General features: G+C 46.0%; 1 protein-coding gene across 1 annotated transcript; it reads left to right on the forward strand.

Annotated features, from left to right (window-relative positions):
• Positions 1-220: 220 nt before the first annotated feature.
• LOC308512436 (cyclin-Q-like) lies at positions 221-6,139 on the forward strand (the record flags this gene model as incomplete). Its single annotated transcript, XM_081082188.1, has 2 exons — positions 221-225; positions 5,236-6,139. The coding sequence occupies 2 exons, from the start codon at positions 221-223 to the stop codon at positions 6,137-6,139; spliced, it is 909 nt and encodes a 302-aa protein (XP_080938314.1).
• Between the last annotated feature and the right edge of the window lie 6,632 nt (positions 6,140-12,771).

The raw sequence follows: 12,771 nt of genomic DNA on the forward strand, positions 1-12,771 counted from the left end.
AAATACATGTTTTAGAATATAATAAAAAGGAATCCTATCATTTTCAGATATTTAATAGTTCCTACAACTTTTGTGATAAAATAGGTTTGCACTGTTTTGGTAATATTATATTTAATTTTTTTTCCTTAACATATTAATGTTTATTTCATGTAACACTATATTATAAAAGACTAATATGCAAATTGTCCCTTCAAACAGGAGTTTGACCAGGAGATCCACCATGGGGTGGGACAGACTGGCAAGCAACGCGGGCTGCACCCTCCAGGTAGCCCCACACTGTTCTGTCCGCACCCCCCCCCTCCGCCCCCGCAGTGATCGAGGACCCACCAGCCAGTAATCTACCCACAGCTCCTTCGCCTGGCCTTCATCTTCCCCCATCTGATCCCCAACTCGATCGGCGTGGGGCCAGCCAGCCAAACACCTGTATCCCCTCCCCCTGGACAACCTTCATCTTGCACAAACTCTGCAATAACACTTTAGAAAATTTCCCGTGAAATGTCACTCACCTAATTATCACAAATGGACACTAAGTCTTTGAAATTGGGAAAACTAGTTAATATGAAACCAACTTTTCCTGCTACAGATATATTGAAATGAATACACTTTCCTTTCATAGTCAGTCAAATAAGTAAATAGTTAAATTAATTAAAAGACAACTCCCTGAAAATAGCTCATCAACATTTTTATTCATGTTTTACATACCTCATGTACAAGAAAGAAGACAGAAAGACCAATAAAATTGGTGAATCATTGGTTTGTAGCCTTCTTCTGAGTCAGAGACCCCTTGGTGAATCTATTTAATACCATAGACATTTCTCTTATGTAGTTTCCAAATGGAAAGTTTTCTACATCAAACGTAGGTACAAGATCGTCTTATCAAATTAATAATAAAGATTATTATTTTACACAGTACAGGGTTGCACATTCCTATACTCAAAACTAGTATTTCAAATACAATTCTAAATAATGAAGTGTGTGTCCTTGATGTTTATATAGTTAGACTAACTTTTATTTCAGTGGGATTTTTCCAAGGTGAACTGATGTCCTTTTTCCAGACGAAAGAAGGGTACATTCAGAACAAATTCTTAGTAGTTCAATAAGAATGAATCTTCACTTTAAACCTACATGACTTCCTGTTCCCAAAGTGTCACATTCTAACATAAGATCAATAGAATTGAGTTCTTCAGAGAACAGTTGAAGTGACTACAGGCAAACTGTAATGCTAAAATAGACTGAATTTAGGTTGAGGTTTAAATCGTATCCCTGTAAGGTCATTAGGAGTGTTTCACACATTACATATTGCATTCATTATTAGAAGTGCTATACCTCTTTAGCAATTACAAATCATATTGATCATCAGTATACATTCTCAATCTAATGAATGGTATCCTTTCTTTTGCTTTGAATGATATGAATGAAATTGAGGTGTATCTCTTCATTCAATGTTACTGTTTTCACATAATTAAAGGTTTCATGCTCATATTATTTTTTAATTTTTTAAAAACATTTGAGTTACAGACAGTAACTTTATGAATTTAAAGTTATTGAATTTATGGAAGTTAATATGATCACATAGGCACTCTTTATTGAATTTATGGAAGTTAATATGATCACATAGGCTTCAGGTACACAAGTCTATGATACCTCATTTGCATATTGCATTATGTGTTTACCTAAGTCAGGTAAAAACCATGGAATTGGGCAGGAAAGTTTGCCACACCTCTGAGCCCAGAAAGGATATAAGCACCCCTATGTTCATAGCAGCACAATTCACCATAGCTAAGATCTGGAAACAGCCGAAGTGCCCATCAGCAGATGAATGGGTTAGAAAACAGTGGTACATCTACACGATGGAATACTATGCTGTTGTAAAAATGAAGGAATTCTTGCCATTTGAAGCAGCATGGATGGAACTGGAGAGCATTATGCTAAGTGAAATAAGCCAGTCAATGAAGGAAAAATACCACATGATCTCACTCATTTATGGATAATAAAGACCATTATAAACTTATGAACAAAAATAGATACAGAGGCAGAGCAGCTTCGAACAGACTGTCAAACTACAGCGGGAAGGCCTGGGAGGGTTGGGGGGCAGGCGGGGAGAGTAAGAGATCACCCGAAAGACTTGTATGCATGCATATAAGCATAACCCATGGACATAAGGCACTGGGAGTTAGGGGAGGCCAGGGGATTGTAAGGGCGGGGAAGAAAAAGGAGACATATGTAATACCCTTTGTAATACTTTAAGCAATAAAACAATTTAGAAAAGAGAGAAAAAAGAAATCTCAAAGTAAAGGTCATAAAAAAGAGATAAGACCGATTGCTATGATGTGCTCTGACACCCAGGGAGTAGACTCTCAATGCAAGAGCTGCCCTTGGGGATCAGTGAGCTCCCACAGGGCAGCGCCATTCAGCTGGATCCTGTGCTGACGACTGGCAAGGGGAGCAGCAGTGGCAGGAATCTCTCCCACCTCCACAGAGGCGCTAAGCATGTTTGGCAACTGGGATTAAGCCTAAGCCATCATTCGGACATCCCCTGAGGTCTCCCAGGCTGCCAGAGGGTGAGGGATTCCGTCAAGTGTACAAAGTTCATTCACTGGGCCTCTTATATTGCTAATAAACTACAATAAGATATAACAAAATTCAAATACTTGGAGGCTAAGTAGTCTTTTATTAAATAAATGGAGGCCCAGGGTATGAATTCCTGTATGGAAGCAGTCTGGTCGGCCTCCCCAGATGGGGGCACATGGGGCCAGGCCTGCAGTGGTTAGTGGCCATTGGTGGTTAACCAGAAGGCCATGCCTCCAATCATGGCGTTAGCGCATATAGGGGGTATGGCTGACCAGGGGAAAGGCTGTGAGTGGTTTGCTTATCAGTCCTGCCCCGAATGGGGGATTGCGGGCAGATGGGAAGCAAGCCTGGTCAGGGATATGGCCGATTGGGGCCCAGATAAGGCTGGTTGGCTGCCGCAATGCAAGTCATAGCCAACAGCTATTCTGGACATTCTGCCATTCCGGTCACAGGGCTTTTATGTACAAAGATAGATAACTGGGTAACCGAAGAGATTAAAGAAGAAATTAAAATCATCCTGGAAGTAAATGAAAATTAAAAATAAAAGTCCAAAATCTATGGGATACACTGAAAGTAATCCTTAGAGGGAACTTCATAGCATTACAGGCCTAACTCAAAGAACAAGAAAAACAGTTAACAAATTATCTAACCTGCACAACTTAAAAAGTTAGACAGAGCAACAAGCAAAGCCCAAACTGAGCAGCAGGAAGGAAATAATGAAGATCACAGCAGAAATAAATGACATAGAGACCAAAAACCGCACAAAAGATTAATAAAGACATGAGCTATTTGTTTGAAAGGATAAACCAGATTGACTAAGCTCTAGCTAGGCTCACCAACAGGACCCCAGTAAACAAAATCAGAAATGAAAGAGCAAAATAGCAAAAGACCCCACAGATATAAAAAGGATTGTAAATAAATACTATGGACAACTCTACTCCAACAAACTGATCAACCCTGAAGAAATGGACATATTCCTAGAAAAATACAATCTTCCTAAACTCAGTTAGGAAGAATAAAACATAGGACTAGGACAATAACTACTCAGGAAATTCAAGCAGTCACAAAAATAACTTGCAGCAAACAAAAGCCTGGGCGAGACGGCTTCACAGGGAGTTTTACCAAGTGTTCAAAGAAAAACTAATACCTTCTTCCTCAGACTATTGCATAAAATTCAAAGGAAGTACCATTTCAAATGGTTTCTATGAAGCCAGCATTACTCTAATCCGAAAACCAGATAGAGAAAATACAAAGATAGTAAAATGCAGGCCAATATATCTCTGATGACCATAGATGTTGCAATCCTCAACAAAACTCTAACAAATCCAATGCAACATTACATTGAAATGAGCATATACCATGCCAAAGCGGATATATTCTGGGGAAGTAGGATGAGTCAACATCCAGAAATCAATAAGTGTGATGCATCACATAAACAAATTGTCAGAGATTCATATCAATTGGTGCAGGAAAAGCACTTGACAAAATCCAACACTCAATTTTGATAAAAACTCTAAGCAAACTGGGCATAGAGTGATCATACCTCAACATTATAAAAGCCTTATGTGACAAAACTACAGACAACATCATACTCAATGGGCAAAAACAATTACTCTAAGAAGAGGAACAAGACAGGGATGCCCACTCTCACCACTTCTGTTTGGCAGAGTACTGGTAGTGCTAGGCAATGTGATCAGGCAAGAAGAAGTCAAACAAGGCATGCTAAGTGGAAAAGCAAAAGTAAAACTGTCAAAATTCTCAGATGGTATTGTGCTGTCCATAGAAATACCTAAAGATTCCATCAAAAAAACTATGAGATTTAATAAATGAATTTGGCAATGTAGCAGGGTACAAAATTAACACCCAGAATTCTATGGCTTTTTGATACACGGATAATGAACTCAGAAAGAGAAACTAAAAAAAAAAAAAAAAAAAAAATGTCATTTGCCAGTGCAACAAAAAATTAAGAAGACTAGGAATAAACTTAACTAAGCAGGCAAAAACCTGTTCTTGGAAAACTCCAGGAAATTGAAAAAAAGTGATAGAGGAAGACTAAAGCAAATAGAAGAACATACCATATTCATGGTTTGGTACAATCAACATCAATAAAATGTTCATAGTCCCCAAAACAATGTACAGTTTTAATGTATTCCCCATTAAAATATCAATGGCGTAACTCACAGACCTAGAAGAAAGTTTCCAAAAATTCCTATGGATTTAAAAAAAGACCCCAAAGAGTTACAGGAATCTGGACAAAGAAGAACAAGGTTGGAGGGATCACAATACCAGATATCAAGCTGTATTACAAAGCCACCATTCTCAAAAATGCCTGTTACTGGCACTAAACAAGACATAAAGACCAATGGGACAGAACAGAGAACATAGAAGTCAACCCTAACCATTATGCTCAATTAATATTTGACAAAGGAGGCAAAAACATAGAATGCAGTCTTACAGTCTCTTCAATAATTGGTGTTGGAACCTGGATGGCAGTCAGGCCTAGGCAGGTCGGGGTAGGTGGGGCCGCGGGGTGGGGTGGGGCGGGGTGGGGCTGGGCAGCTGCGCACTGGGATAGAACTCTGCTGACACAGGCACTGCACTGGAGACTCTTGCCCTTCCCTCGGTGTCTGGGGCCTCTGGGCAGGGCCCCATGGAGGACCTTAGCCAGGCCAGCTGCAGAGAGGAGGACGCGGCGCCAGGCGCCAAGGGGTGGCCCGAACCCCCGGCCCGGGTGCAATTCCGCGTGACAAGGTTCATCATGGAGGCAGGTGTCAAGCTAGGGATGCAGTCCATTCCCCTCGCCATCGCCTGTGCCATTTATCATAAGTTCTTCTGCGAGATCAACCTGGACGCCTATGACCCCTACTTGGTCGCCATGTCTGCCCTTTACTTGGCTGGCAAAGTGGAAGAACAGCCCCTGCGAACCCGTGACATCATCAACGTGTCCAACAGGTACTTCCACCCGGGCAGCGAGCCCTTGGAAATGGACTCCCTATTGTGCGTGATCCGGGACAGCATTGTGCAGTGCGAGCTCCTTGTGCTGCGGGTACTGCGCTTCCAAGTCTCCTTTCAGCACCCACACAGGTACCTGCTCCACTACCTGATTTCTCTCAAGAACTGGCTGAATCCTTACAGCTGGCAACGGACCCCCATCTCCGTCACTGCCTGGGCCCTGCTGCGGGACAGCTACCGCGGGGGGCTGTGCTTCCGGTTCCAGGCTCAGCACATAGCGGTGGCGGTGCTCCACCTGGCCCTGCAGGTCTATGGGGTCCAGGTGCCCGCCGAGGCCAAGGCCAAGAAGCCATGGTGGCAGGTGTTTAGTGGCGACCTTACCAAGCCAATCATTGATAACATTGTGTCTGATCTCACTCGCATTTATACCATGGACACAGAGATCCCCAAAGGTCCTGGCCCAGGTCTGCCCAAAGAAAAGCCTGGGACGCTCAGCTGCCAGGGGAGGGTGCCACCACATCGCCATGACGGCCGGTCCCCAGAGCACTGGGTGGGAGGACTGGCTTTGTGCTGCTGGAAACAGGCCTGTAAAGGCGTTGACATGCTGCCACTTTGATTCTCAGGCTTTGACTGTGCCTGGCAGCCATGGTCCAGATGGTGATGGGCGCTGCACCTACCGTGGGCAGGAGCAGGCTGCGGGCAGCTCTGAGGCCTCCAGGTCTGCTTTTGTCCTTTGAAAGGACACAGACTACAGCAGAGGTTTGGGATCAGTGGAAGGAAAATCAAAGAACGGATGGGACTGTGCCCCAGGGGATTTTTTTAAAGGCAAGATTTAGAGAAAGTATGACTCAAATAACATAGAGGACATTTTATTTTGTTTCATTAAAGATATTACAAAGCCAAAATAAAAACATAATAATTATTGGTGTTGGACTTTTAGCACAGATACATGCAAAAAAGTTAATCTAGACCACCGACTTACACCATACACAAGTATAAACTAGGAATGAATAAAGGATTTAAACGTAAGTGGGTAACCATGAAAATCTTAGAAGAAGACAAAATATCAGGAATCTGTCTCAGCAATACCTTTACTGATACAGCTCCTAGAGCAATGGAAACTGAGGAGAAATGAAACAAATGGGATGATGTCAAATTAAAACACTTCTGCAGAGGAGAAGCCAACAAATACAAGAAAAACAACAACAACAAAACAAGGAAGTACACTGCCTGGGAGAAGATATTTTCCAATGTTATGTCTGATAAGGACCTATTCTCCAAAATTCATACTGAACTCATCCAATTAAACAAAAGGAAGATCAACATCCCAGTAAAAAACTGGGCACCACCAGTACGAAGGCCCCCTCTGACTTATGGTGGTCCAGTCCCTGTGATGATTATTACAGCCACAGAGGAGATGGGTATGATGGGGGCACGGCAATTACTGCAACAGCCAATGGGACACCCCTGTAAGAGGTCCTGAGTGTAGTGCAGGCGGCAATTACAGGATACACCATGTATGCAAGAGAGAGTGAATCATGCAGTACAGTGGCTCACCTTATTGGGCTCAGGGAGTCAGGGGGGGAAGCCGCTGTGACAGAAGAATTAGACACTGAAATTGAAAATGATAAGGTACCGACAAAATTTTATTGTAAAGAATTTGGCTTCTGTTATTTAAGAATGACTAAAAGGAAATGGTAGGTTTGGGGGAAGCATCAAGAATTGTTTGGAAAACCAAGATGGTGGCATATGTTAACACTGGAGATTGCTGCCTTGAACAACTACTTCAAAAAACAACTAAAAGATGGAACGGACATCATCCAGTACCACTGGAATTCTGGCTGAGTGGAAATTCTACAACTAGGAGGAAAGAGAATATCATATCTGGACTCAGAGGAGGTGCGGTGCTGTAGTGAAATACTGAGGTGCGGAGTGCACGCAGAGTGGGCTGGAGTCGGAGGGTGCGGTTGTTGGTTTCAATCGGGAGGGAGTTTCAGACTCTGAGCTCCAGATCCGGGCGAGTCTCTAGGGACCCAGACTCAAACGGGAGAAGTGGGACTGTCTGGCTTTGGTCGGAACTCTAAGGCAGAGCCCCTAGGGATGGAACTGAGAGCAGCCATAACTGCTTGCTCTGACCCACCCTGTAGATCCCCGGGGACCTGCCCCACCCAAGCCCTGCACAGAGGCATTTGCTGGATAGCCTCAGGCAAACGTTAGATTAGCACCGCCCTAGAGATCCATCACAGAAGCTCTCCCACTGCCGACACAGCGGACTCTCATAGCCAGTTAGCCTAGAGGTGAAATCAACCCTGGTATTGCCAACAACAATCAAGACTTAACTACAACAAGACTGCGCACAAAGACCACTAGGGGGTGCACCAAGAAAGCATAAAAAATGCGGAGACAAAGAAACAGGACAAAACTGTCAATGGAGGATATTGAGTTCAGAACCACACTTTTAAGGTCTCTTAAGAACTGTCTAGAAGCCTCCGATAAATGTAGTGAGATCCTCAAGAAATCTAATGAGACCCTCGATGTTATGATAAAGAACCAACTAGAAATTAAGCATACACAGACTGAAATAACAAATACTATACAGACTCCCAATAGCAGACCAGAGGAGTGCAAGAATCAAGGCAAAGATTTGAAATGCAAAGAAGCAAAAAACACCCAACCAGAAAAGAAAATGAAAAAAGAATCTGAAAATATGAAGATAGTGTAAGGAGCCTCTGGGACAGCTTCAAGCATACCAACATCCGGATTATAGGGGTGCCAGAAGAAGAGAGAGAGCAAGATATTGAAAACCTATTTGAAGAAATAATGACAGAAAACTTCCCCCACCTGGTGAAAGAAATAGACTTACAGGTCCAGGAAGCACAGAGAACCCCAAACAAAAGGAATCCCAAGAGGACCACACCAAGACACATCATAATTAAAATGCCAAGAGCAAAAGACAAAGAGAGAATCTTAAAAGCAGCAAGAGAAAGAAACTCAGTTACCTACAAGGGAATACCCATACGACTGTCAGCTGATTTCTCAAACAGAAACTTTCAGGCCAGAAGGGAGTGGCAAGAAATATTCAAAGTGATGAATACCAAGAACCTACAACCAAGATTACTTTATCCAGCAAAGCTATCATTCAGAATTGAAGGTCAGATAAAGAGCTTCACAGATAAGGAAAAGCTAAAGGAGTTCATCACCACCAAACCAGGATTCTATGAAATTCTGAAAGGTATCCTTTAAGAAGAGGAAGAAGAAGAAAAAGGTAAAGATACAAATTATGAGCAACAAACATGCATCTATCAACAAGTGAATCTAAGAATCAAGTGAATAAATAATCTGGTGATCATAATAGAATCAGGGACATAGAAAGGGAATGGACTGACTATTCTTGGGGGGGAAAGGGGTGTGGGAGATGCGGGAAGAGACTGGACAAAAATCATGCACCTATGGATGAGGACAGTGGGTGGGGAGTTAGGGCGGAGGGTGGGGCAGGAACTGGGAGGAGGGGAGTTATGGGGGGAACAAAGAGGAACAAATGTAATAATCTGAAAAATAAAGATTTAATAAAAAATAAAAAAAAGAAAGAATTGTAGGTACCATTATGAAGTTTCAGGATTGGAGGCAAGGTTTGAATTATACAAGGTTGTATCATAAGTGCTGATTTAAATTACAATATACTTAAATGTTTAAATTTTACATATTTTATTGTTAAAATATTCAGAATATAAGCACAACGAACAGACCAACAGAGGCAAGACACTGGGAGTGGGTGACGAGAACAAGTGACTAGGAATAGGGGAGGCCCGGGGGAGGTCAGTAGAAAAAAAGAAAGAGACATATATATTACTTTTTGTAAAACCTTAAACACTAACATTACAAAAAATTTTCAGAAGAAAGTGCTCTGCAAATGGGATTTCTTGTCTGATTTTACTACACATAAAAGCAATGTGTTTGGATGGTGAGTTATATTCATGGCCCTAAATTTCCCAGGGTGTCTATGACCATAAGTGCATAAAGTCTTTGAAGTGAACTGCATACAAAATGAAGCAGTGTGTTATTTCGTCATGGCATGCTGCCCTGTTTTCCAGTTAGGGAGGGTAAACAAATGAGGTATTCTCCTTGGAAAACCTAAATGGATAAAAGGATTGAAGAACCTCTGACAAGGTTGAAAAACAAGGATTTCTCTAGTTCTGTGGCCCACACTTCGCACCCTAAGATACTGATAAGGCGCAGGCTTCTCCCACTGGCCCCAGGAGGAAGAAAAGACCTTGGGGAAATAGGAGATGGTGGTGAGCAGCAATAGGGCAATGCGGCGTGGAAGCACAGCAGCCTAGGCCTCGGCATGAGGAAGATTCAGAGACACGAGTATAGGAAGAACATGTCATGCCAGCTCCTGTTGAGGGGCTGGTGGCAAGGCCTGAAGGTGCTGTGGGAGGCCTAGAGGGAGAGTTCAGAGGAGTGGCGCATGTAATCTGCATTTACTCTGAGTGACAGTGGACATGCACACTCCCTCCTCCTGACTGAGCGCCCCCGCCTGAACTGGAATTGCACTGCCCTTGTTGTGCTGGTAGTGCTGTCTCAGGCACACACCCTGCGGCACTGGTGTCACAGGCTGTATCCCTCGCAGCATCCAGGTGTCCCTGTGAGAGAAAAGTAATGGCCCAGGAGGGAGCCTGGCAGCACACCGGGGGAGAGCCCAGGCAGGCCCTCCTCACCAGTCCTGTCTGATCCTGGGGGCCATCGTCCTCTCATAGTTCTCCAGGGGATTGAGCCACAGGTCCTTGCTGATGATCTGGTAGGGCAAACAGGAGACCACAGGGACCAGAATAGAAACGCAAGCAGCAGGCAGACACAGGAAGCTGTATGCTGACATGGCCAGTGACATCCCACCACAGCAATCCTGCCAGATTCTGCCACACTGTGGTCAGAGAACCAGTAGAAGAAGCTGGCGCTGCTGTCCTGGAGCCTGTGGCTGTAGGCTTCTCATTCACAATGCTGGTACCACTGAATTGGAGTGGCACGGGACACCCTGTATCCTGCAGGAGAGGGGTATGTGAAGCTGGGCACATGGCCTTCCATCCCTGCCCACCACCAGCTGAAGGCCATGCAGGGAGCCTCCTGTTACTTGTGAGGGTGATGAGATACTCCTTCACAATCACATGGTTGTGGAAGTAGGGGTTGCTGCAGAAGTACAGGCTAATGGTGCAGCAACCCCAGGGATGCCTGACTTCCCTCACCTGCAGAAGGAAAGTGGATCCAGGGAGTGAAATCACAGCCCAGTGCTCCCGCATGTAGCTCTTTTCAGGGACAGGCCACTTACCCACCTGCCCTCCACCACTCCATGGAGCAGGTGGACTGACCTTCAAATTGATCATGTGGCCAAGGATGTTTTCTTCTTGGACCCTAATCATTGCCGACAACTCTGGGTGGTTGACAAACTGCTTTGGGTCAAGCAACCTGCACCTTGGAAGCTGGGCATGGACCAGCTAGAAAGAGCAGCCTGGCCTGGCCTCTCCTTCCCTTAAGGCCACTCCTTCTCCATCAAGGGCAGAAAGGGGCACAGCACCACTCTGTTTCCTGACAGACCCTGATGCCCACCAGATTGTTTTGTGCTGAGGGCTTGACAGGCTACACATCACACATTCCTGCTTCTGACTGAGGAATTGGACATAGAGACGGCCTGTAAGGCAGCGTTAGTTAGTCCCAGAACAGCCCGTGCAACACAGCCCTGTCTGTGGGCATCAGCCCCTGGTGTATGCGTGCCTCTGCCTTGGAGCTCTGCCCCTGGACCCTCAGGTACTGCTTCTATGGTGCCTGTATAAGACAGAGGGTGTCTCCAGGGTCCTGGGCCAGACTGGGGCGCACTGCCCCTAGATTGTCCTCAATGTTTTTTTCTATGGGAATCATCCCCGCTTACAACGTTCTCCTGCACTGTCCCATGCTCCTTGTGATCCTGCTCCTCTACCCTCAAGGATACAGCTGTGAGCCAGAACCCAGGGATGCGCCGGATATTGAGGCTTCTCCGTTTGAAATAGGGCTTGAGCCTCTGCCGAGTCCTGCACCTGAGCCGAGAGAAGGCCCTGCTGGCTTGCTCATTCATGGGCTCCATCTCCAATTGAAGGGGCTGGAGCACCTCCAGAGGGGACCAGGTTAACTTGGCCCCGGGCCCTGACTGGGCCTGCTCCTGCTGCACTGGCTCCTCTTCTTCTGGCTTTGCTTTGGCCTTGGACTGAGGCTCCACCTCTCCCACCTGTTCCACTGCCTCCATGGTGCACTTCCCCTCCCCCTGCAGGACAAACTGCTCCCCTGCAATTAATTGCTCCTCCATCCACCCATCCTCCTGGTGGTCACTCCCTTGCGGGTCACCTGGAGCGTGTGCCTCCAGCCTCAGCTCTTCACTCACCACCTCCTCCTGCCTCCCCACCTGCAGATGTGGGAAAACCTACTCCCCTGCCCACATGGCCTGCCATGGCACCACCTGCAGAAGGCCCTCTGTCCACAGGACAAACTGAGCCTGTGCCTACAACTCCTCCCCCAGGCCTTCCTTGTCTTCCCCTTGCTCCTCACTCTGGGTTCCCTGCTGCACCTCACTCTCCTCTCCCTGCACACACTGCTCTGCAGCCACCCAGTCCTCCCCTGCACCCCACTCAAGATCTAGCCAAACTTCTTACCTGCATCCAACCTCAGCTCCAGGATCACAGCCTCCCTCACCTGCATGAAATCCTCCCTCTCCAGCCCTATAGCTTTCCTCCAAACCTCCTGTGCCCTTGTGTCCTGGGTATCACCACTTTCCTGCACCGAGGTGAAGCTAAAAGCCTCTGGGCCATCCTGCTTGCCCTGTCCTTCCTGGTGCAATGGCCCTGGGGTGCACTGTGAGTCCTCAGGCGCCCTGAAGCTGAAGGCCCCCTAGTGGAACTGAGAGGAAGCGCGCTGCCCCAGGAGCCCCTCAGTCTCCCAACACAGCCTGACTCTGGATGCCCCCTGGCTCTGAGACTGGTGCTGTGAAGGAGCAGGTGGTGCAGAGCCTGCTATGTCCATGCAAGGCGCTCGCTCACTGGTGCATGCATCCAGGCCCTGGTGTGCTGAGTGGGTGCACACTGGGCTCATGCACAGGCGCTGGTCATGTGAGCATGTGGTACAGAAGGCAACTGGCCAGGCCCAGCCTGCAGTCTCTGGATGGGCTCCTGAAAAGTCTCCTTCAATCAAGGGCAGGGCAGTGGGCGTCACCCTGCGCAACTCCGCCCC

Source organism: Myotis nattereri (genome assembly GCF_964212035.1).
Source record: "Myotis nattereri genome assembly, chromosome: Y".
Taxonomy (NCBI): Eukaryota; Metazoa; Chordata; class Mammalia; order Chiroptera; family Vespertilionidae; genus Myotis; species Myotis nattereri.